The sequence below is a fragment of the Salmo salar genome, chromosome 16 (genome assembly GCF_965601325.2).
Source record: "Salmo salar chromosome 16, fSalSal1, whole genome shotgun sequence".
Classification (NCBI taxonomy): Eukaryota; Metazoa; Chordata; class Actinopteri; order Salmoniformes; family Salmonidae; genus Salmo; species Salmo salar.
Window position 1 is genome coordinate 87,122,501 of NC_138306.1, and position 25,000 is coordinate 87,147,500.

At 45.0% G+C, this 25,000-nt stretch overlaps 2 protein-coding genes across 3 annotated transcripts in view; one reads left to right on the forward strand and one right to left on the reverse strand.

Moving 5' to 3' along the window:
• The window catches only part of LOC106593956 (retinoic acid-induced protein 2-like), a 25,891-nt gene extending 17,776 nt beyond the window's left edge, over window positions 1-8,115 (forward strand). Inside the window, exons 2-3 of the mRNA XM_045698313.2 lie at window positions 5,241-5,971; window positions 6,060-8,115. Of these exons, the coding sequence (XP_045554269.2) occupies window positions 5,332-5,971; window positions 6,060-7,261 (1,842 nt within the window). The 5' untranslated portion in view covers window positions 5,241-5,331 and the 3' untranslated portion in view covers window positions 7,262-8,115. The remainder of the gene's footprint in view (window positions 1-5,240; window positions 5,972-6,059) is intronic.
• A 299-nt stretch (window positions 8,116-8,414) lies between these two features.
• The window catches only part of LOC123727913 (sex comb on midleg-like protein 2), a 60,138-nt gene continuing 43,552 nt past the window's right edge, over window positions 8,415-25,000 (reverse strand). The window contains exons 10-17 of one of the 2 annotated variants that reach the window (XM_082963133.1): window positions 20,023-20,306; window positions 19,592-19,721; window positions 17,703-17,906; window positions 14,197-14,379; window positions 13,737-13,892; window positions 12,347-12,583; window positions 11,378-11,550; window positions 8,415-10,322 (exon numbers count right to left, since the gene is read on the reverse strand). In XM_082963133.1, the coding sequence (XP_082819259.1) occupies window positions 10,197-10,322; window positions 11,378-11,550; window positions 12,347-12,583; window positions 13,737-13,892; window positions 14,197-14,379; window positions 17,703-17,906; window positions 19,592-19,721; window positions 20,023-20,306 (1,493 nt within the window). In that variant the 3' untranslated portion in view covers window positions 8,415-10,196. Of the gene's footprint in view, window positions 10,323-11,377; window positions 11,551-12,337; window positions 12,584-13,736; window positions 13,893-14,196; window positions 14,380-17,702; window positions 17,907-19,591; window positions 19,722-20,022; window positions 20,307-25,000 lie in introns of both variants that reach the window. The other variant, XM_082963132.1, reaches the window with a different exon arrangement.

The following is a 25,000-nucleotide window of genomic DNA, read 5'->3' on the forward strand; positions in this document are numbered from 1 at the left end:
GAATATCCAGCCTGATCTAACTGAGTGGAGGAGGAATATCCAGCCTGAACTAACTGAGTAGAGGAGGTATATCCAGCCTGATCTAACTGAGTGGAGGAGGAATATCCAGCCTGATCTATCTGAGTGGAGGAGGAATATCCAGCCTGATCTAACTGAGTGGAGGAGGAATATCCAGCCTGATCTAACTGAGTGGAGGAGGAATATCCAGCCTGATCTAACTGAGTGGAGGGGAATATCCAGCCTGATCTAACTGAGTGGAGGGGGAATATCCAGCCTGATCTAACTGAGTGGAGGGGGAATATCCAGCCTGAACTAACTGAGTGGAGGGGGAATATCCAGCCTGATCTAACTGAGTGGAGGAGGAATATCCAGCCTGATCTAACTGAGTGGAGGAATATCCAGCTTGATCTATCTGAGGGGAGGGGGAATATCCAGCCTGAACTAACTGAGTAGAGGAGGTATATCCAGCCTGATCTAACTGAGTGGAGGGGGAATATCCAGCCTGATCTATCTGAGTGGAGGAGGAATATCCAGCCTGATCTAACTGAGTGGAGGGGGAATATCCAGCCTGAACTAACTGAGTAGAGGAGGAATATCCAGCCTGATCTAACTGAGTGGAGGAGGAATATCCAGCCTGAACTAACTGAGTAGAGGAGGAATATCCAGCCTGATCTAACTGAGTGGAGGAGGAATATCCAGCCTGAACTAACTGAGTAGAGGAGGTATATCCAGCCTGATCTAACTGAGTGGAGGGGGAATATCCAGCCTGATCTATCTGAGTGGAGGAGGAATATCCAGCCTGATCTAACTGAGTGGAGGGGGAATATCCAGCCTGAACTAACTGAGTAGAGGAGGAATATCCAGCCTGATCTAACTGAGTGGAGGAGGAATATCCAGCCTGATCTAACTGAGTGGAGGGGGAATATCCAGCCTGAACTAACTGAGTAGAGGAGGAATATCCAGCCTGATCTAACTGAGTGGAGGAGGAATATCCAGCCTGAACTAACTGAGTAGAGGAGGTATATCCAGCCTGATCTAACTGAGTGGAGGGGGAATATCCAGCCTGATCTATCTGAGTGGAGGAGGAATATCCAGCCTGATCTAACTGAGTGGAGGAGGAATATCCAGCCTGATCTAACTGAGTGGAGGAGGAATATCCAGCCTGATCTAACTGAGTGGAGGGGAATATCCAGCCTGATCTAACTGAGTGGAGGAGGAATATCCAGCCTGATCTAACTGAGTGGAGGAGGAATATCCAGCCTGATCTAACTGAGTGGAGGAGGAATATCCAGCCTGATCTAACTGAGTGGAGGAATATCCAGCTTGATCTATCTGAGGGGAGGGGGAATATCCAGCCTGATCTAACTGAGTGGAGGAATATCCAGCTTGATCTATCTGAGGGGAGGGGGAATATCCAGCCGGATCTAACTGAGGGGAGGGGGAATATCCAGTCTGATCTATCTGAGGGAAGTGTGAATATCCAGCCTGGTCCAACTAATTGAGTGGAGGAGGAATATCCAGGCTGATCTAACTAGCTGAGTGGGGGAGGAATATCCAGCCTGATCTAACTGAGTGGGGGAGGAATATCCAGCCTGATCTAACTAGCTGAGTGGGGGAGGAATATCCAGCCTGATCTAACTAAGTGCAGGGGGAATATCCAGCCTGATCTAACTAAGTGCAGGGGGAATATCCAGCCTGATCTAACTAAGTGCAGGAGGAATATCCAGCCTGATCTATCTGAGTGGAGGAGGAATATCCAGCCTGATCTAACTGAGTGGAGGAGGAATATCCAGCCTGATCTAACTGAGTGGAGGAGGAATATCCAGCCTGAACTAACTGAGTAGAGGAGGTATATCCAGCCTGATCTAACTGAGTGGAGGGGGAATATCCAGCCTGTTCTATCTGAGTGGAGGAGGAATATCCAGCCTGATCTAACTGAGTGGAGGAGGAATATCCAGCCTGATCTAACTGAGTGGAGGAGGAATATCCAGCCTGAACTAACTGAGTAGAGGAGGTATATCCAGCCTGATCTAACTGAGTGGAGGGGGAATATCCAGCCTGATCTATCTGAGTGGAGGAGGAATATCCAGCCTGATCTAACTGAGTGGAGGAGGAATATCCAGCCTGATCTAACTGAGTGGAGGAGGAATATCCAGCCTGATCTAACTGAGTGGAGGGGAATATCCAGCCTGATCTAACTGAGTGGAGGGGGAATATCCAGCCTGATCTAACTGAGTGGAGGAGCAATATCCAGCCTGATCTAACTGAGTGGAGGAATATCCAGCTTGATCTATCTGAGGGGAGGGGGAATATCCAGCCTGATCTAACTGAGTGGAGGAATATCCAGCTTGATCTATCTGAGGGGAGGGGGAATATCCAGCCGGATCTAACTGAGGGGAGGGGGAATATGCAGTCTGATCTATCTGAGGGAAGTGTGAATATCCAGCCTGGTCCAACTAATTGAGTGGAGGAGGAATATCCAGGCTGATCTAACTAGCTGAGTGGGGGAGGAATATCCAGCCTGATCTAACTAAGTGCAGGGGGAATATCCAGCCTGATCTAACTAAGTGCAGGGGGAATATCCAGCCTGATCTAACTAAGTGCAGGAGGAATATCCAGCCTGATCTAACTGAGTGAAGGAGGAATATCCAGCCTGATCTAACTGAGTGGAGGAGGAATATCCAGCCTGATCTAACTGAGTGAAGGAGGAATATCCAGCCTGATATAACTGAGTGGAGGAGGAATATCCAGCCTGATCTAACTGAGTGAAGGAGGAATATCCAGCCTGATCTAACTGAGTGGAGGGGGAATATCCAGCCTGATCTAATTGAGTGGAGGGGGAATATCCAGCCTGATCTAACTGAGGGGAGGGGGAATATGCAGTCTGATCTATCTGAGGGAAGTGTGAATATCCAGCCTGGTCCAACTAATTGAGTGGAGGAGGAATATCCAGGCTGATCTAACTAGCTGAGTGGGGGAGGAATATCCAGCCTGATCTAACTAAGTGCAGGGGGAATATCCAGCCTGATCTAACTAAGTGCAGGGGGAATATCCAGCCTGATCTAACTAAGTGCAGGAGGAATATCCAGCCTGATCTAACTGAGTGAAGGAGGAATATCCAGCCTGATCTAACTGAGTGGAGGAGGAATATCCAGCCTGATCTAACTGAGTGAAGGAGGAATATCCAGCCTGATATAACTGAGTGGAGGAGGAATATCCAGCCTGATCTAACTGAGTGAAGGAGGAATATCCAGCCTGATCTAACTGAGTGGAGGGGGAATATCCAGCCTGATCTAATTGAGTGGAGGGGGAATATCCAGCCTGATCTAACTGAGTGGAGGGGGAATATCCAGCCTGATCCAACTAGCCCATGGGAGGAGTAATATCTATTCTTATCCAACTAGCTGACAGGAAGAGGAATATCCAGCCTGATCCAACTATCTGACAGGAAGAGGAATATCCAGCCTGATCCAACTATCTGACAGGAAGAGGAATATCCAGCCTGATCTAACTGAGTGGAGGAGGAATATCCAGCCTGATCTAACTGAGTGGAGGAGGAATATCCAGCCTGATCTGAGTGGAGGAGGAATATCCAGCCTGATCCAACTAACTGAGTGGAGGAGGAATATCTAGCCTGATCCAACTATCTGACAGGAAGAGGAATATCCAGCCTGATCTGACTGAGTGGAGGGGGAATATCCAGCCTGATCTGACTGAGTGGAGGGAGAATATCCAGTCTGAACTAAATGAGTGGAGGAGGAATATCCAGCCTGATCTGATAGGAATAGGAATATCCAGCCTGATACAGCTAGCTGATAGGAAGAGGAATTTCCAGCCTGATCCAACCGCACAATAGCCTGGTCTCAGATCTGTCTGCGCTGTCTTGCCAACTCCATTTCTGTCAAAGCAATGTGCTGGAGTTACCCTAAAGCCACTGGCTTCCACCACAAAACAACTAAATCGAATAGATAGGAGAGAAGCTGGGAGGACTGGTGAGAGGCAAGGATTAGTTCTGTTTCTGGTCATATTTAGACCTAATCGGGAATCATACTGATCTTAATTGCTCTGTGAAGGTTTTCCAGAACTCTGGTTTAAAACACGACAATGGTGGACTGTTGTTGATATTGATCCAGTCTAGTTTTAACCTTGGTTTAAAACACGACAATGGTGGACTGTTGTTCATATTGATCCAGTCTAGTTTTAACCTTGGTTTAAAACACGACAATGGTGGACTGTTGTTCATATTGATCCAGTCTAGTTTTAACTCTGGTTTAAAACACGACAATGGTGGACTGTTGTTCATATTAATCCAGTCTAGTTTTAACTCTGGTTTAAAACACGACAATGGTGGACTGTTGTTCATATTGATCCAGTCTAGTTTTAACTCTGGTTTAAAACACAACAATGTTAGACTGTTGTTCATATTGATCCAGTCTAGTTTTATGGTCACTTCAAGGCCTCATTATAGAAATATTGTTTCCTGTATTTGGTCGATATGCTGGAGAACAAAATAACAGATTTCATGTGTTCTTTCTTCTGCTGCTAAATAAGTGTTACATCAGCTGTGAGCTTGTGTCAGTGCTTCAGCTATCACACACAGAGTATTTCTACTGTCTCTTCATTATTATGACAAGGTTTATTACAGGTTCTCTACCTCCTAGGTCTCTGTAAAGACATGAGCCACCTTCTGTCCAATCTAACTCAATTAAACCAGGCTCAACATGACCCTTATGAAATTACATTCCGGCTTAATCTATGCCTACCAGGGAAACAAGTTTGCAATAAATGTACTGGTGCTGGCAATGGTAGTTATTGTATTTAGGTTTATAGTGCACTACTTTTGACCAGGACCCATAGGGCTCAGGTCAAATGTAATACACTAGATAGAGAATAGGGTGCTATTTGGGACACAGACATCACTAGCAGGTTCAAGGGTAATACTGGGGGATTTGGAAAAGACAAGAGGATTTAGAAGTGATTTAGTGTTCATTTTGAGTTGAACCAAGTCAAGTCCAACAGTTTGTCCTCAGGGTCTTTCATTATATCATAGCAGGAGGAACTGGGACATGAAGCTCCAACTCTACTCTGCTTTCATCCACATCAACACTGAATAAACACTGACGCTTGTTATTTTCTGTTACTTTACTTTGTTAACTTGCCAGTTCTAGTTCTGACTAATGACCAATATTTCTCCACTTCATTTTTCATTAAAACAAGCCTTTTTTCTTTTTCCCCGTCAGGTTAGATGCCAGCCTGTGACACTGCTAAACAGTAACCATGGCCCTCCTGTCCTAAGCTAAGACTCCAGTGGATGTTTTCAGGAAAAAGAAGATGGAGGATCTTTGCTCAGAGCATGTAGCTGACCTTCCTCAGAATGGGGGAAGTAGTGGAGGAGGAAGAGGTGGTGGAGAGGGGGTCAGAAAGGTAGAGAACACTGTCAACCAGCTGATTACAAGCGAGGCCTCAAGCATCAGCTCTCCTGGCCAGGCTAATCAGAAACCAACCCTTTCACATATGGTAACTATCCCAGCGTCCCCCACCATGGCCAGTCCCAGCGCCGAGGCTCCAGAAGGCGTGGCTCTCAAGGTAGCTGCCAGCGTGCTTCAGCCTCTCTGTCTGGGGGACAGTCCTGTGATGCTGCCCATCCACCCCCTCCAACAGATGGCTGGAGGAACCGCTCCCCAGGGGATCCCTCCGTACCTCCTGACCCACCAGGGGCCTCTCTCCCTGGGCTCCCTCTCCCAAGGCCCTGGCCTCTCCCTGCCTCTGGTCCTGGAGCAGCATGTGTTCCAGCATCTGAACACCATGGGAGCAATGCTCCAGCAGACTCCCCCCTGCCCTTCCCTGTCCTTCCTCCAGAACAATCTGCTGTTTCACACCCAGCCTCAGACCTCTTCCATGGCTTCATTGGCCTTCTGCCAGCCTCCAGCCCTGGATCAGAAACTACCTGGACCTCCAACCCAGGACCCAGGTAATTGTAATGGTATATAGTAATTCAGCTGTCTACTATTGGTGTGTAATCCCTCCAATTGTAGTAATACAACCATTCTCTCTCCTAGGTATTCATGCCATCCTCCAGAACCCAGCATTCGCTGCCCTCATACAGGACCTGTTTTCTGCTCAGACCAACCCCACCTCCTCTTCCTGTCACCCAGCGGGATCAACCCCAACTGACCCCTTTGCTTCAGCCTCGTTCCCCCCATCCCAACCCCAACCTCCACCCCTCTCCTACCCCTACAGCTCCCCGCTAGCCCCCCTGGTACCCCCTGCCACCCTCCTGGTCCCCTACCCTGTCATTGTTCCTCTCCCTGTGCCTCTACCCATCCCTCTCCCTATCCCTATCCCCATCCCACAGAGCCAGGAGTCCAAAGGATACTCTGACCCCTCTAAACCAGCCTGTATGGTGACTAAAAGCACACAGACTAACTATGAGGAGATCATCAGTCCTCCACCACACGGTAACATTATGACTCTTTACCCTCCATCTTCCATGGCCTCTCTGTCCTCTGTTGCCATGGTCCCCGAGGGGGAGGTGCTTGACCTATCAGTGAAAGCCCCTCCCATAATCCAACCAAAGCAGGAAAGGACATTTCAACAACACGATGACACTGTCCTCGACCTGTCTGTAGCTAGTAAACAGAAAAGAAAAGAGCGTCCTTCATCGCGGGACTGGCACACTTCTTCCGAGGGCACTACTACAGCCTGGCTCCCTTCACCCGAGGGCACTACATCTGTTTCTCTGGAGGTCTTAAAGCCTGCGGAGTGCACTCAGAAGCTCCACCACCGCCCTAACCTGTTGAACGGTGTAACCCATGTAGAATTCAGTAGACGGCGTCAGTGGGCGGTGGTGGATGGAGGCGGGAGCGGTAACAGACCCAGCAGCGAGCCCAAGAGCAGTAGCAGCAGCGGTAGCTCGAACTTTGAGATCTTTCACACCTCTCAAACAGCCAAAGTCATCGTGGCGGTCAAAGACGCGATCCCCACCACTGCCATCTTCTGTGGCAAGATCAAGTCTCTCTCAGGGCTGTCCAGTAAGAGCCTGTCTATTAAACAACACGACTCCTCCGGCCACACGGGGGCGCTGTTACATCAGTGTTACGGTGCTCTGCCTCTACCCAGAGGACACCATGTGGTGGAGCAGAAAGACCCTAACCTCCCCAGGAACAGACAGGCCATCAAACTGAAGAAGGTCAGCTCACAGGAGATCCACATCCTCCCCATCAAGAAGCAACGTCTGGCTGCCTTCTGCCCCAGGAAGTAGAGGAGTTAGCCTGATCCCAGATCTGTTAGTAGAGAGGAGTTAGCCTGGTCCCAGATCTGTTAGTAGAGAGGAGTTAGCCTGGTCCCAGATCTGTTAGTAGAGAGGAGTTAGCCTGGTCCCAGATCTGTATGTACTGTCTTGCAGATCTGGGACCAGGCCGGAGCGTGAAGTGTCATTGTAGAAGTGGGATCGAATCCCGGGTCAGACAGACAGGGCGGTCTCTGTTACATAAAGGAGGTGGTAATGAGGTGAACTATCCTTGACTAAGACCTGAAGACTTGTGTTAGCTCACCGAGCTTAGCTAATGCCTAACAGGCTAACACAGTCTTGAGGGACACAAGAGACCCGAGGTTCAAATCCAGTTGGTTACGTGTGTCTTTACTGCTAGCGCTTGTGGTTGACAGAAGTTACAACCTGTTCTTCTGAGACATTGGCCAAGTGCTGTGACTACGGCAGATGATTGGGGATAATCTTCCTGGCATGGATGATATCTCCTCCATGTGTTGAGAGACGGAGGATGACTTTGTTGCTGAAGTGTTGTGACTGTGTTTGTAGTTGTCTGACATTTTTACCTTACAAAACATTCATGTTTAATTAATCAATATAAATTGTTAAAAGAGGACTTTCTCCTTTTACAAAATACTGTCAATTCACAGATGAAATGTGGCTGTCCATCGTCTGCTACTTTCCATGTGAAAAGGTACATTTGTTGATGCTTTGCTAGGCTTATACAGTATTTCATATCCGATTGAGGACACTTAGCCAGTCATTTCATGGTTCATGTTTGTATGTGATTCAGTTGGAAAAAAATGACATGAGAATAAAACAAAGTGTTCTTGTTGAGCATGATGCCCCTTTGTCTTAACATCGCATTTACTTATTTATTACTAAAGGGACACTTCCCTTTTCAAATTGTTAAAGGTTCATGTTGGGGCGGCCTAGTGGTTAGATCATTGGGCCAGTAACCAAAATGTTGCTGGATCAAATCCCTGAGCTGACAAGATGAAAACATCTGTTCTGCCCCTGAACAAGGCAGTTCACTGTTCTCCGGTAGGCCCTCATTGTAAATAACAATTTGTTCTTAACTGACTTGCCTTGTTAAATAAAAAGGTTAAAATAAAAATGCTTGTCAACTCTCATGAAATGAGGCAAATGGTGAAAAAAAAGTTTAATTGCGTGAAAGTACATATGCAAATATTATTTAACAAACAAGCATTTTCCAGTACCGGTACTTGAAAAAGTAGTTTTTCCAGTATATGTACACTGTGGAACAACAGATGAAAATGTAGAATCTTAAAAAATATATACAAAGTTGATCTAAAATATTGTCAAACAGAAAATGAACTTACAGCAAATGCTACTATGAAGAAGTCTGTCCTAAAACACAAAAGCCTAGTAAAACCTGAGTATCACAATAAAGCAAGGCCGTTTGAAGTATTACCGTTCAGTTAAACTAAAAGCTTTCACATAAAAATGTAACTACAAAAGATTGTTTTCAATATATGACTTCTGAAAAATTTTCAGAAATTGGTCACTTCTTCTGCCACAGCGACAAGATAAATACTAAAATAAGTCATATTTATCACATTATAGGTTGTTGTGACACAAATCAATCCCATCCACATCTCTTTTGCTTGTGTGTTAAATCCCCCTAACACTCCATATCCTAGCCTGTTGCCTGACTGCTATACAGCCTTGTATCCATATATGCTGGATATCCTGACCATGAAACGTTAAATACATATCAACTGTTCATTTGGTGCTTGAAAACCTTCAGACAACCAACAGTCAACTATCTACTTTTAACGGCTATGATTTGAAATGAGATGGCCATACACGTATTGCAATCAATGTTCAGCTTGGCTACCATCGGGTAGTTGTCTGATGGTGTAGCCAACACTACCATTACAAATAGCAGATTGTTTGGGTTAAAATACAGACAGGATTCAACACAACCTTCCTGTATATATGCAGAGATTAATAATACCTTTTACACACAGTACAAAATCCAGGATATAAAAAAAACATACTTTTTTGGCTTTTTATGTAAAACACAGGTTTTTTGTCTGGTTCTTCAAACATAAGTCCACCATCATCTTTTACAATAAGACTTTGACTTGAACAGGAACTTCCTGTCTTCATTGTCCAACGTATTGTAGAATCTACACGCAGCAGAGGAATGTGTGAATGTCCAATCACAATCATAGATCCTGGTTAGAAGTTCCATTGGGCGATCCAAAGAACGATCAGTGTTCCAAAGAGTCCAGGTTGTCACACCCTGAATGCACTAAGGAGTACGGTGTCCAAAACAAACAATGAATCTTCCCAGCATGGTACATTCTCCTTATCAACATCCTTTGATATTGAAACTATTGAAGAATCAAATCACAGTATCCATATAGAAGCTGAATGGTTGATATCTTATTGCAATGAGAGGCTAGTGCAACAAGCAGTACATGCCATTGGGGGTTGTGTGGAGATGGCTCCTTGCATCTCCAGGTCTCCAAGGCTGACAGTAGCCTGGTCTCAGATCTGTTTGTTTTTTACAGAACATTCTGGGACCAGGCTAAGTAGGTAAGGGTTGAGAGAAGGTGTACATGGACAATGCATAGGTAGGTAAACACTCAACATCATCCTTTGGGATTCAGCTGAGTCTATTCTAAAGAATAGTAGACTGAAGTTCGTTCATAGTGTTTCTCTGTACTGACGTTCATACTGACATTCATACTGTTTCTCTGAATGCTCTTCATCACAGGATGAGGTATGAGGGTCTCTGCAAAGGAATGATTAAGGACTCATTGTGCTTAGGGTTTCACAGCCAAGATGATCTTCCCATTCTAGTGTGTGTGTGTGTGTGTGTGTGTGTGTGTGTGTGTGTGTGTGTGTGTGTGTGTGTGTGTGTGTGTGTGTGTGTGTGTGTGTGAGTGTGAGAGTGTTACTGTTTGGTCTGTTTGAGCCTCTCGATGTGGTGACATAGCTTGAGGGCGGGGCCTAGCTTCAGACCCATGTACTTCATGATGATGTCACTACGTAGAAGCATTAGCGCCTTTCCGTCGATCTCCTGAAGACAAGAGACAAACGCAGTCAGAAAGAGGGCGTAGCACCAACACAGCCAAGATGGCCGAAACATCAATGATTAACTCTTCTAAATGAAACGTTGTGTTTTTTTACGTTCAACAGTGATAGGTGCACCTTTTCCCCAACACAGAACCAACATAACAGCAGAACAACAACATAATTCTCTCTGAGCTGAGATGTCCAGGCAGACATCAACAGAAAATTCCAAACAGAAATTGTCTGGCGTCGTACTGTAAACATTCACTAGGTTGTAGATGGCCTGTATGGTTAAACAGAGTTGGGTTTTCCTGGAGGGAATTAAAGTGATCCTCTCCAGACAGGTAGGGAAGGTTCTGAGACAGCCCACTGCTAGACTCCCAGGTTATAGACTAAACACAGAGGACACAGGCCATAGGAATACAACACTGTTGTAAATCTATCTCTGTGACACAGGCGTCCTCCCTTTATGCTTCCTGCTTCTGACAGGGACATACACACAGCAAGGAGGGCTGGAGCAGATCAGAACCAGACCAGACACCTAACACATATCCAGGCTGCATCACAGCCAGGAGGGCTGGAGCACATCAGAACCAGACCAGACACCTAACACATATCCAGGCTGCATCACAGCCAGGAGGGCTGGAGCACATCAGAACCAGACCAGACACCTAACACATATCCAGGCTGCATCACAGCCAGGAGGGCTGGAGCACATCAGAACCAGACCAGACACCTAACACATATCCAGGCTGCATCACAGCCAGGAGGGCTGGAGCACATCAGAACCAGACCAGACACCTAACACATATCCAGGCTGCAGTTCTTTTTTGGGGATATTTTTTGAATTTTTACACAACATTAAAATAATCTAGGGAGCATCTCAAATAGTGTAACATCAGGCCTGGACCCGGCCCTTAGACACACATCTAGGGGGCATCTCAATAGTGTAGTGTCTGCCTCTCCTTGTCTCCTTTCCTCTATCAGCAGTGATGCTCCAAAGGAAGAAAAAGGACAAGAAACGTCATCAATCAATAAATAAATCAATCAAGGTCCACTCACGTGTTTTCTGAAGAGCTCCACGTGGGGTCCGAGTGTTTGGGGGTCGGCGTCGTGGACAAACTGCATCACCTCATCCACAGACCAGGAGGAAGGGGCGTTCCCGGCCCCGTTCCCCGCTGCAGCCTCCCGGTCTGCAGCTGCCAGGTGCTCAGGACCTGTGGTGGAGCTCGCAGCTGAAGAACAGAACACACAGACAGAGCAGCAGAGAGTCAGAATTCAATATTCACCTCTCTAGTTAACCACCATGAATACCAATCGTTTCAGACTTTACAGGGCGACATGTTAGCCTAGTGGTTAGAGCCTAGTGGTTAGAGCCTAGTGGTTAGAGCCTAGTGGTTAGAGCCTAGTGGTTAGAGCCTAGTGGTTAGAGCCTAGTGGTTAGAGCCTAGTGGTTAGAGCCTAGTGGTTAGAGCCTAGTGGTTAGAGCCTAGTGGTTAGAGTGTTGGACTAGTAACTGAAAGGTTTCAAGATCAAATCCCAGAGCTGACAAGGTAAAAATCTGTCGTTCTGCCCCTGAACAAGGCAGTTAACCCACTGTTCCTAGGCCATCATTGTAAATAAGAATTTGTTCTTTAAAACTGACTTGCCTAGTTAAATAAAGAAAAATACAACATATCCATGGCATTGTCCACTAGGTGGCAGTGCTAGACAACATATTTACTGCCACCTGACTACACTTCTGTTAAATGAATGAAAATAAAAACACCATCGCCTTTCTTGAACTAACTTGACTTGTCTTGCTAGCACTGTCTTAGCTGCTTTATTGAGGAAAATGTACTGACTATGACTGAGATGTGTGGGTGTCTCACCTAGCTATCTGAAGATGAATGCACTAAGTCGCTCGGGATAAGAGCGTCTGTTAAGTTACTAAAATTAAATCAACATTCAAACAAACGTAAATGGCCAACTAGAATCTAGAGGCCCGTCCAGTCAGCCAGCCAACGGGGGTTCAGCTCTTACAAGGCCTACCTTCCACTCTTCTCTGTAGCCCTCTGGACCCCAGGTCGGGAGGGTTGGGGGCCAGGCGCCTGAGGGGTGGTGGTGGGGGGTGACCAGGGCCAGACCCAGGGTAGTAGGGGCTGCTGGACCCCTGGCCACGGTACTCTGAGGTGGTGCGTTGTGTCAGGGGGTGAGGTGTCATAGAGGGAGAGGTGGAGGTGTCCATAGGGTCCTCAGTCAAACCGTTCTCACTGCGAGGAAGGGGCTCTGATGGAGGGTAAGAGAGGTAGGATCGTCAGCGTATAGACACACACACTAATACAGTGTCACACACATGAATTCTTAAAGTAAAATGCCATCTAATAATGTGCCATGAGAAACTAAACAAGTGTTTGATGATTGGTGATTAATCATGAAGTGGTAGCGTAGCCGTTAGCTGCTTGGTGATCGGTGATTAATCATGAAGTGGTAGCTTAGCCGTTAGCTGCTTGGTGATCGGTGATTAATCATGAAGTGGTAGCTTAGCCGTTAGCTGCTTGGTGATCGGTGATTAATCATGAAGTGGTAGCTTAGCTGTTAGCTGCTTGGTGATCGGTGATTAATCATGAAGTGGTAGCTTAGCCGTTAGATGCTTGGTGATCGGTGATTAATCATGAAGTGGTAGCGTAGCCGTTAGCTGCTTGGTGATCGGTGATTAATCATGAAGTGGTAGCTTAGCCGTTAGCTGCTTGGTGATCGGTGATTAATCATGAAGTGGTAGCTTAGCCGTTAGCTGCTTGGTGATCGGTGATTAATCATGAAGTGGTAGCTTAGCCGTTAGCTGCTGATGCAATTACATTGAACAGTGGCAGGTCATCAATATCTGTACAGTTACTAGGACTTCATTAATAAACTATACAAGCGGAAGTTTTAATTAATCAAACAGCAGTTATGCATTAAGGAAAGTGTTTCAATAATGTAGAATCAGGAGGCAATAAGAAGGAAGACGATAGGCCACAACTATCACTCTACTGAGGACACAAGGAAGTGGTTATTTGTGTTAATTCAGTAGAGTGGTCCTTCTAGTTAATCACAGTGCCCAGTCCAGCACTGGGCTGCATCTTAATAGTGTAGAGAGGCTTCCTCTCCTTCTAGTTAATCACAGTGCCCAGTCCAGCACTGGGCTGCATCTTAATAGTGTAGAGAGGCTTCCTCTCCCCATTTCATCTGCACTGACATTAAAGAACTGGAAAGGTGAAAGTCAATTCCTGGGTAGCTATCCTCCATTTACTTTTTTCCTTATCCTGTATTTTGTGTTTATATATCAGTACTGAAGGAGACGAGATGACAAAGGAAGAACAGGAGGTAATTTCAAACTATTGCGATGCATCCCCAGTGAGTGCACCAGGGGTAGCTCTGAGGCCGAGGGGTGTTAGTGTACCTTCCGAGGGGTGTGCCTCTGTGCTGTGCAGCCGTTTGGAGGAGGACAGGGGGGCAGGGTAAAGGTTACAGTCCCTGTCTCTGTCCATCTGGAAGCGCCTGCTCCTTCCTACGGTGCCTCTGGCTATGGACAAGGCCTCTGACATCTCTTCTTTTACTGGAGACAACAGAGGAGAGGAGAGACAAGACATGGCATCAGCTACTGCCAACTGAGGGCCACTGAGATATCTCTATAAACTTGTGTTTTTTGGGGTCTGATGTTTCATGTGGGTCAGTGACCTGTTGAAGGAAATGCTATGACATTATAGATGACCAATGGAATATTAGAGAAATAGCCACAGTTTCTAATGTGACTGTTGATGGTGTATGTTGATGGAAAATACATGCTGGCTTGTGGCTTTGTGACAAAGATAAGGAAAAGCTCACAAACACACACACACGCCACGGTTTGCAGGCATTACCTGACGTGCTCCTGTCGTAGGCTGTGTGTCCAGTGGAGGCCATGAATGCAGGGCTGAAGGGTTGGGAGGAGAACAGGTTGTCACTCTGCAGCTGGTGACACAGAGTCTCCATGAACCTGAGCACGAAGGAGGCAGAGGAGGCCTGGGGCAGCTTGACATAGTGGATCCCCCCATCAGACCGCACTGCAGGGTGGGAGACAGAACAGATAGCCACAGTCATATGGTATCTAGCTGATTACAGAGGCACTGAAGGCCTGGGGCAGCTTGACATAGATGAGCCTTCCGTCACTACATACTGGGAGAGGGGAGAAGGCAAACGTCAGTGTTGGACTAAACCAGAGTCCCCTGAAGTCATTGTTCTGCTGATGTGGTTGTACAGTTGAAGTCAGAAGTTTACATACACTTAGGTTGGAGTCATTAAAACTTGTTTTTCAACCACTCCACAAATTTCTTGTTAACAAACTATAGTTTTGGCATGACACAAGTAATTTTTCCAACAATTGTTTACAGACAGAGTGAATTATAAGTGAAATAATCTATCACAATTCCAGTGGGTCAGAAGTTTACATACACTAAGTTGACTGTGCCTTTAAACAGCTTGGAAAATTCCACAAAATGATGTCATGGCTTTAGAAGCTTCTGATAGGCTAATTGACATTATTTGAGTCAATTGGAGGTGTACCTGTGGATGTATTTCAAGGCCTACCTTCAAACTCAGTGCCTCTTTGCTTGACATCATGGGAAAATCAAAAGAAATCAGCCAAGACCTCAGAAAAAACATTGTAGACCTCCACAAGTCTGGCTCATCCTTGGGAGCAATTTCCAAACGCCTGAAGGTACCACGTTCATCTGTACAAACAATAGTACGCAAGTATAAACACCATGGGACCACGTAGTCATCATACCGCTCAGGAAGGAGACGTGTTCTGTCTCCTAGAGATGAACTTACTTTGGTGCGAAAAGTGCAAATCAATCCCAGAACAGCAGCAAAGGACCTTGTGAAGATGTTGGAGGAAACAGGTACAAAAGTATCTATATCCACAGTAAACGAGTCCTATATCGATATAACCTGAAAGGCCGCTCAGCAAGGAAGAAGCCACTGCTCTAAAACCGCCATAAAAAAAGCCAGACTACGGTTTGCAACTGCACATGGGGACAAAGATCGTACTTTTGGGAGAAATGTCCTCTGGTCCTCTGGTCTGATGAAACAAAAATAGAACTGTTTGGCCATAATCACCATCGTTATGTTTGGAGGAAAAGGGGGGACGCTTGCAAGCCGAAGAACACCATCCAAACCGTGAAGCACAGGGGTGGCAGCATCATGTTGTGGGAGTGCCTTGCTGCAGGAGGGACTGGTGCACTTCACAAAATAGATAGCATCATGAGGACAGAAAATTGTGGATTTATTGAAGCAACATCTCAAGACATCAGTCAGGAAGTTAAAGCTTGGTCGAAGATGGGTCTTCCAAATGGACAATGACCCCAAGCATACTTCCAAAGTTGTGGCAAAATGGTTTAAGGACAACAAAGTCAAGGTATTGGAGTGGCCATCATAAAGCCCTGACCTCAATCCTATCGAAAATTTGTGGGCAGAACTGAAAAAAAGCATGTGCGAGCAAGGAGGCCTACAAACCTGACTCAGTTACACCAGCTCTGTCAGGAGGAATGGGCCAAAATTCACCCAACTTATTGTGAGAAGCTTGTGGAAGGCTACCCGAAACGTTTGACCCAAGTTAAACAATTTAAAGGCAATGCTAGCAAATACTAATTGAGTATGTGTAAACTTCTGACCCACTGGGAATGTGATGAAAGAAATAAAAGCTGAAATAAATCATTCTCTACTATTATTCTGACATTTCACATTCTTAAAATAAAATGGTGATCCTAACTGACCTAAATCAGGGAATTTTTATTAGGATTAAATGTCAGGAATTGTGAAAAACTACGTTTTAAATGTATTTGGCTAAGGTGTATGTAAACTTCCGACTTCAACTGTATGTATCTGGGCTGAGAGAGGCAGGCAGAGGCACTCAGCAGATGGAGAAATGACTGGCTTTACCAGACATCCATCACACAGCATCCATCACACAGCTCTTTACCTAGCTGTTGAAACACTGTCTGTTAGGGACCTGACCATACCATATTATCACCATACTTATGTATGGAGATTCTCACAATTCTATATGTATTGCGATTCGATACTGTGATTTTATTGTGATTTCATGTTCCAAACATATTGCTCACCATTTGTCTGCTGTAGAGGAACAAGAGAGAACCATGATAACCATGATTCTATGTCGCAGTAACAGACAGGATTATTTGGTTTCTATGTCGCAGTAACAGACAGGATTATTTGGTTTCTATGTCGCAGTAACAGACAGGATTATTTGGTTTCTATGTCGCAGTAACAGACAGGATTATTTGGTTTCTATGTCGCAGTAACAGACAGGATTATTTGGTTTCTATGGCGCAGTAACAGACAGGATTATTTGGTTTCTATGGCACAGTAACAGACAGGATTATTTGGTTTCTATGTCGCAGTAACAGACAGGATTATTTGGTTTCTATGTCGCAGTAACAGACAGGATTATTTGGTTTCTATGTCGCAGTAACAGACAGGATTATTTGGTTTATATGGTGCAGTAACAGACAGGATTATTTGGTTTCTATGGCGCAGTAACAGACAGGATTATTTGGTTTCTATGGCGCAGTAACAGACAGGATTATTTGGTTTATATGGTGCAGTAACAAATGGCCCAGCATCAGATGACCCCCCCACACACAGACTGGGACCCCCCCGGGGAGCCCCTCCCAAACCAGGTTACGCACACATGTCAGTTCTCATTACCCCCAGACACATGACATCAGCTGCTGCACACACACTTTATCCCACCAGGCATTATCCAGTGCACCATGTGGGCCCTGCAGCCTAAACCAATTCCTACTGCCTGATTGAATCCCCAGCCTATCCCGTATTCCCATTTGGCATTATTTTAATGAGGACTGAGGAACTATTTGAATATGTAGCCCTGTCTGTGTAGAGTAGACGGTCTAGGGAGCGGGGTGTTCTTCTGGCTTCTTCATCATGTCATGGAGTAACAACCCTAGTGTTTCTGTCCAGTGAGGTTTGGACCATCTGAGTTCGGACCTGAGTCTCCGACACATCACAGGACTGTGTTAGCGAGCTGAACTAAAGCTTACAGGCATGAGCTTGAGGAAGCTAACAAGTCTTCAGCTCACAGGCAAGCTTAGTTACTCATCACGTCAGCACAGCAGTTCACCGACCCACCTCCATTACACAACCATAGAACACCTCAACAATACTACACTAGCTATAACCACAGACCATATATCAGGACAGGCCCCAGCTAAAATGGCTGACCAACTGTTCCATTCTGATGTATAGGGACTACATGACATCAGCCTATCTAGGGTTCTATATCTATAGCTATAATACCTGACGATCTCTTCTCCTATCTAGGGTTATATATCTATGGCTATAATACCTCTGATGATCTCTCCTCCGTCGGACTGGGACTGTAGGAAGCTGAAAAGGAAGGTAGGCTGGTAGGCACAGTCCACACATGCCTGAACAGCCTGCTGTAGGACAGTGTTGACCGGACCCGGCCCAAAGTGGTCCGGCAGCTGCTGCAACTGCTTCCTGTCCAGGTGTGGGCCACAGGCTCCGTGCTTGTTCACGTACACACACACTGGAGGAGAGAGAGAGAGAGATGAAGGTCAGGAGGCACTAGAACATGTCTAAAGCTTCATTCTAGGTGGATCAGTTAAATCATTCAGAACAAGAGACCAGCTGGACTGCTCTAGGTGGATCAGTTAAATCATTCAAAACAAGGGACCAGCTGGACTGCTCTAGGTGGATCAGTTAAATCACTCAGAACAAGAGACCAGCTGGACTGCTCTAGGTGGATCAGTTAAATCATTCAGAACAAGGGACCAGCTGGACTGCTCTAGGTGGATCAGTTAAATCATTCAGAACAAGAGACCAGCTGGACTGCTCTAGGTGGATCAGTTAAATCATTCAGAACAAGAGACCAGCTGGACTGCTCTAGGTGGATCAGTTAAATCATTCAGAACAAGAGACCAGCTGGACTGCTCTAGGTGGATCAGTTAAATCATTCAGAACAAGAGACCAGCTGGACTGCTCTAGGTGGATCAGTTAAATCATTCAAAACAAGGGACCAGCTGGACTGCTCTAGGTGGATCAGTTAAATCATTCAGAACAAGAGACCAGCTGGACTGCTCTAGGTGGATCAGTTAAATCATTCAAAACAAGGGACCAGCTGGACTGCTCTAGGTGGATCAGTTAAATCATTCAGAACAAGGGACCAGCTGGACTGCTCTAGGTGGATCAGTTAAATCACTCAGAACAAGGGACCAGCTGGACTGCTCTAGGTGGATCAGTTAAATCACTCAGAACAAGGGACCAGCTGGACTGCTCTAGGTGTATCAGTTAAATCATTCAGAACAAGAGACCAGCTGGACTGCTCTAGGTGGATCAGTTAAATCATTCAGAACAAGAGACCAGCTGGACTGCTCTAGGTGGATCAGTTAAATCATTCAGAACAAGGGACCAGCTGGACTGCTCTAGGTGGATCAGTTAAATCATTCAGAACAAGAGACCAGCTGGACTGCTCTAGGTGGATCAGTTAAATCATTCAGAACAAGGGACCAGCTGGACTGCTCTAGGTGGATCAGTTAAATCATTCAGAACAAGAGACCAGCTGGACTGCTCTAGGTGGATCAGTTAAATCATTCAGAACAAGGGACCAGCTGGACTGCTCTAGCGTGGGCATATATACTGAGTGTACCAAACATTAGGAACACCTTCCTAATATGGAGTTGCACCCGCTTTTCCCCTCAGAAGAGCCTCAATTCGTCAAGGTGTCAACAGCGTTCCACAGGGATGCTGACCCATATTGACTCCAATCCTTCCCACAGTTGTGTCAAGTTGGCTGGATGTCCTTTGGGTGGTGGACCATTCTTTATACACACAGGAAACTGTTGAGTGTGAAAACTCCAGCAGCGTTGTAGTTCTTGACCCAAACCGGAGCGCCTGGCACCTACTACCATACCCGTTCAAAGACACTTAAATCTTTGCCTTGCCCATTCACCCTCTGAATGGAACACAATCCATGTCTCAATGGTCTCAAGGCTTAAAAATCCTTTAACCTGTCTCATCCCCTTCATCTACACTGATTGAAGTGGATTTAACAAGTGACATCAATAAGGGATCACAGCTTCAACCTGGATTCACCTGGTCAGTCTATGTCAAGGAAAGTGCTGGATGTTTTGTCCACTCAGTGTATATCGCTTAATACAGCGATCTGTTAAACTGCATCAATGTTTTTATTTATCTGACAGGACTGAGTCTTACCTGTGGAGACCACTCCAGGGCTGGAGCTGAGGCTGTTGTCCTTTGGTCCATGAACGTTGATCAGTCTGGTCTCAGAGGCTGTAGTATATACAGAGCCTGTCCCCGAGGACGGCAGCACACGTGGCTTCCTCTGAACAAACACAACCTTGTTCACTGACAACTCTTTGATCCCTATCATATACTGACACTACACAGCACACCCACTGTAATAATACCACTGTGATGTTGTCATACAACATCGTGTAAATTGATTGGACTGGATATGAAACCCCTCCAGGAGTGTTAACTGCAGCCAATCACCAACCAGTCACATGTACATTTCATTAAACAGATTTACAATAAAAATGCTGTTCCAATAAGCATACTTTTTCAGTCCAGTACTAAACTCAATCTGGATCCAGGAAACTGGTTCATTGACCATAGCTCCTTACCTTGCTCCCAGGCTTGGGCCCCCTCTTCTTATGGGGTCTGGGTGCTAGCTGGGAGCCGGAGACCTGTGGCGTACCATTCAGAGCAGCCTCGGCTGCGGCCTCCGCCGCTGCCTTGAGCAGGGCGATGGTCTGGAGTTTGGGGCGCCGGCCCCGGACCCCCTTCCGCACGGGCAGAGGGGGCAGCGGGTGGGGCAGGCGATAGGAGGAGGGGGACTGCATGGAGCGTCTGGAGGGGGTGGGGGGAGAGGAGGAGGCTGGGAGGAAGAGGGCCTTGGGGAGGGTGACTGAAACGAGAGGAAAGGCAAAAGGTGGAATTAGAAAACTACGATGGGAAGTTATTTGCCACTGCAATATCACCAGGAATTCAGTCATTCACAACAACTGAAAACATAGCTTATAATGACCATAGCTGTTTTTGTTTCTTACCCAAGGTTCATTTAATAATGTTGCATTTAAACACAGCTATTGTTGAATGAATCCATGGTATTAAGGCTTATGAAAAGGGGAGCTACGGTTCTGGGAGGCAAAACAGGAGGACTTCCTGGACACACACACACAAATCAATCACTGTCTGTTCCGATTCGCGTAAGAATTCCACTGAGGTGAAGCGAGTCTACACTCTGCAGCACCAGTAGATCAAACACTGTCTGACACACATGAATAACAACTTTGATCTTCCCGCTTTGATTCAAAAGCCACAGCTCAAAGTCAGACTTCATACATAATACTACTTCCAATCCAATTCCACACACAAACAATCTACCTCCCCCAGCTCCAGCCAGGCAGCCAAAGGTTCTTTCAAATATCCAAAGCGTCACATTTCCACTCCTCGTGTTGGTTGGCTACATTTCAAGTGTTCGCTGCTCGCCCATTTTCCCCTCAAAACATTGAGTCAGTGAAAGGAATGGTTGGAATCTTTAAGAGGAGGAAAAGGAAGCAGTAGAGGCAGGAATCTTTAAGAGGAGGAAAAGGAAGCAGTAGAGGCAGGAATCTTTAAGAGGAGGAAAAGGAAGCAGTAGAGGCAGGAATCTTTAAGAGGAGGAAAAAGGAAGCAGTAGAGGCAGGAATCTTTAAGAGGAGGAAAAGGAAGCAGTAGAGGCAGGAATCTTTAAGAGGAGGAAAAGGAAGCAGTAGAGGCAGGAATCTTTAAGAGGAGGAAAAAGGAAGCAGTAGAGGCAGGAATCTTTAAGAGGAGGAAAAGGAAGCAGTAGAGGCAGGAATCTTTAAGAGGAGGAAAATGAAGCAGTAGAGGCAGGAATCTTTAAGAGGAGGAAAAAGGAAGCAGTAGAGGCAGGAATCTTTAAGAGGAGTAAAAGGAAGCAGTAGAGGCAGGAATCTTTAACCTGTTAGGGCTAGGGGGCAGCATTTGCACGTCTGGATAAAAAAAATGTACCCGATTTAATCTGGTTACTAATCCTACCCAGTAACTAGAATATGCATATACTTATTATATATGGATAGAAAACACTCTAAAGTTTCTAAAACTGTTTGAATGGTGTCTGTGAGTATAACAGAACTCATTTGGCAGGCAAAACCCTGAGACATTTTCTGACAGGAAGTGGATACCTGATGTGTTGTATTACCTTTAAACCTATCCCATTGAAAAACACAGGGGCTGAGGAATATTTTGGCACTTCCTATTGCTTCCACTAGATGTCACCAGCCTTTACAAAGTGTTTTGAGTCTTCTGGAGGGAGATCTGACCGAACAAGAGCCATGGAACGATGATGTCCCATTAGACACCTGGCGCGCGAGTTCATGTTGGGTACCCTCGTTCCAATACGTTATAAAAGAGTATGCATTCGTCCACCTTGAATATTATTCATGTTCTGGTTAAAAAAGGCCCTAATGATTTATGCTATACAACGTTTGACATGTTTGAACGAACGTAAATATATTTTTTCCCCTCGTTCATGACGAGAAGTCCGGCTGGCTTAGATCATGTGCTAACAAGACGGAGATTTTTGGACATAAATGATGAGCTTTTTTGAACAAAACTACATTCGTTATGGACCTGTGATACCTGGAAGTGACATCTGATGAAGAGAATCAAAGGTAATGGATTATTTACATAGTATTTTCGATTTTAGATCTCCCCAACATGACGTCTAGTCTGTATTGCAACGCGTATTTTTCTGGGCGCAGTGCTCAGATTATTGCAAAGTGTGATTTCCCAGTAAGGTTATTTTTAAATCTGGCAAGTTGATTGCGTTCAAGAGATGTAAATCTATAATTCTTTAAATGACAATATAATATTTTACCAATGTTTTCTAATTTTAATTATTTAATTTGTGACGCTGACTTGACTGCCGGTTATTGGAGGGAAACGATTTCCTCAACATCAATGCCATAGTAAAACGCTGTTTTTGGATATAAATATGAACTTGATAGAACTAAAAATGCATGCATTGTCTAACATAATGTCCTAGGAGTGTCATCTGATGGAGATTGTAAAAGGTTAGTGCATCATTTTAGCTGGTTTTATGGTTTTGGTGACCCTGTCTTTGAATTGACAAAACATTACACACAACTCTTGTAAATGTACTGTCCTAACATACTCTAAATTTATGCTTTCGCCGTAAAACCTTTTTGAAATCGTAAAACGTGGTTAGATTAAGGAGATGTTTATCTTTCAAAGGGTGTAAAATAGTTGTATGTTTGAAAAATTTGAATTTTGACATTTATTTGGATTCAAATTTGCCGCTCTTGAAATGCACCTGCTGTTGATGGAGTGCACCACGGGTGGCACGCTAGCGTCCCACCTAGCCCATAGAGGTTAAGAGGAGGAAAAAGGAAGCAGTAGAGGCAGGAATCTTTAAGAGGAGGAAAAGGAAGAAGTAGAGGCAGGAATCTTTAAGAGGAGGAAAAGGAAGCAGTAGAGGCAGGAATCTTTAAGAGGAGGAAAAGGAAGAAGTAGAGGCAGGAATCTTTAAGAGGAGGAAAAGGAAGCAGTAGAGGCAGGAATCTTTAAGAGGAGGAAAAGGAAGCAGTAGAGGCAGGAATCTTTAAGAGGAGGAAAAAGGAAGCAGTAGAGGCAGGAATCTTTAAGAGGAGGAAAAGGAAGCAGTAGAGGCAGGAATCTTTAAGAGGAGGAAAAGGAAGCAGTAGAGGCAGGAATCTTTAAGAGGAGGAAAAGGAAGCAGTAGAGGCAGGAATCTTTAAGAGGAGGAAAAGGAAGCAGTAGAGGCAGGAATCTTTAAGAGGAGGAAAAGGGAAGAAGTAGAGGCAGGAATCTTTAAGAGGAGGAAAAGGAAGAAGTAGAGGCAGGAATCTTTAAGAGGAGGAAAAGGAAGCAGTAGAGGCAGGAATCTTTAAGAGGAGGAAAAGGAAGCAGTAGAGGCAGGAATCTTTAAGAGGAGGAAAAGGAAGCAGTAGAGGCAGGAATCTTTAAGAGGAGGAAAAGGAAGCAGTAGAGGCAGGAATCTTTAAGAGGAGGAAAAGGAAGAAGTAGAGGCAGGAATCTTTAAGAGGAGGAAAAGGAAGCAGTAGAGGCAGGAATCTTTAAGAGGAGGAAAAGGAAGCAGTAGAGGCAGGAATCTTTAAGAGGAGGAAAAGGTGAGACATACCAGAGTATCCCATCACATTGGGGATAAGGGATACGTTTCCAGTGTGTTGTGTTCTCTGGGTCTAACAAGTCTTTTGTCTGGGGCCCTCCCCCCTTTCATTATAGAGGTCAGGGGTCAGGCTCCCCTGAGACCAGCCAGGTAATCCCCTTCTGCAGACAGCCTGCCTTCATCTCACCTAGATCACAACACTAGGCTACTGTTACATGTTCAATTACTAAACTCCAACCTACCATTACTACTATGAGGTTTAGGTTTGTTATAACACTGCCATGCCAATCAATAGTTTAAAAGACAGTTGAACCAAATGAAAACCTAGTCTAATATACAGACAATGGGTTTTCTAGGGGTGAGGTTCGCTAAGGGTTGAAATCTTTGAATTTAAACAGCTTGGTATACAGGACACTTATTATATAGACAGGACTAAACACATCCCCAGACCATCTATAATGACAAACACTTATTATATAGACAGGACTAAACACATCCCTAGACCATCTATAATGACACACAATTATTATATAGACAGGGTTAAACACATCCCCAGACCATCTATAATGACACACACTTATTATATAGACAGGATTAAACACATCCCCAGACCATCTATAATGACAAACACTTATTATATAGACAGGATTAAACACATCCCCAGACCATCTATAATGACACACACTTATTATATAGACAGGACTAAACACATCCCTAGACCATCTATAATGACACACAATTATTATATAGACAGGGTTAAACACATCCCCAGACCATCTATAATGACAAACACTTATTATATAGACAGGACTAAACACATCCCCAGACCAGCTATAATGACACACACTTATTATATAGACAGGGTTAAACACATCCCCAGACCATCTATAATGACAAACACTTATTATATAGACAGGACTAAACACATCCCCAGACCAGCTATAATGACACACACTTATTATATAGACAGGGTTAAACACATCCCTAGACCAGCTATAATGACAAACACTTATTATATAGACAGGATTAAACACATCCCCAGACCATCTATAATGACAAACACTTATTATATAGACAGGACTAAACACATCCCTAGACCATCTATAATGACACACACTTATTATATAGACAGGGTTAAACACATCCCTAGACCAGCTATAATGACAAACACTTATTATATAGACAGGACTAAACACATCCCCAGACCATCTATAATGACACACACTTATTATATAGACAGGGTTAAACACATCCCCAGACCATCTATAATGACACACACTTATTATATAGACAGGGTTAAACACATCCCTAGACCATCTATAATGACACACAATTATTATATAGACAGGGTTAAACACATCCCCAGACCATCTATAATGACAAACACTTATTATATAGACAGGACTAAACACATCCCCAGACCA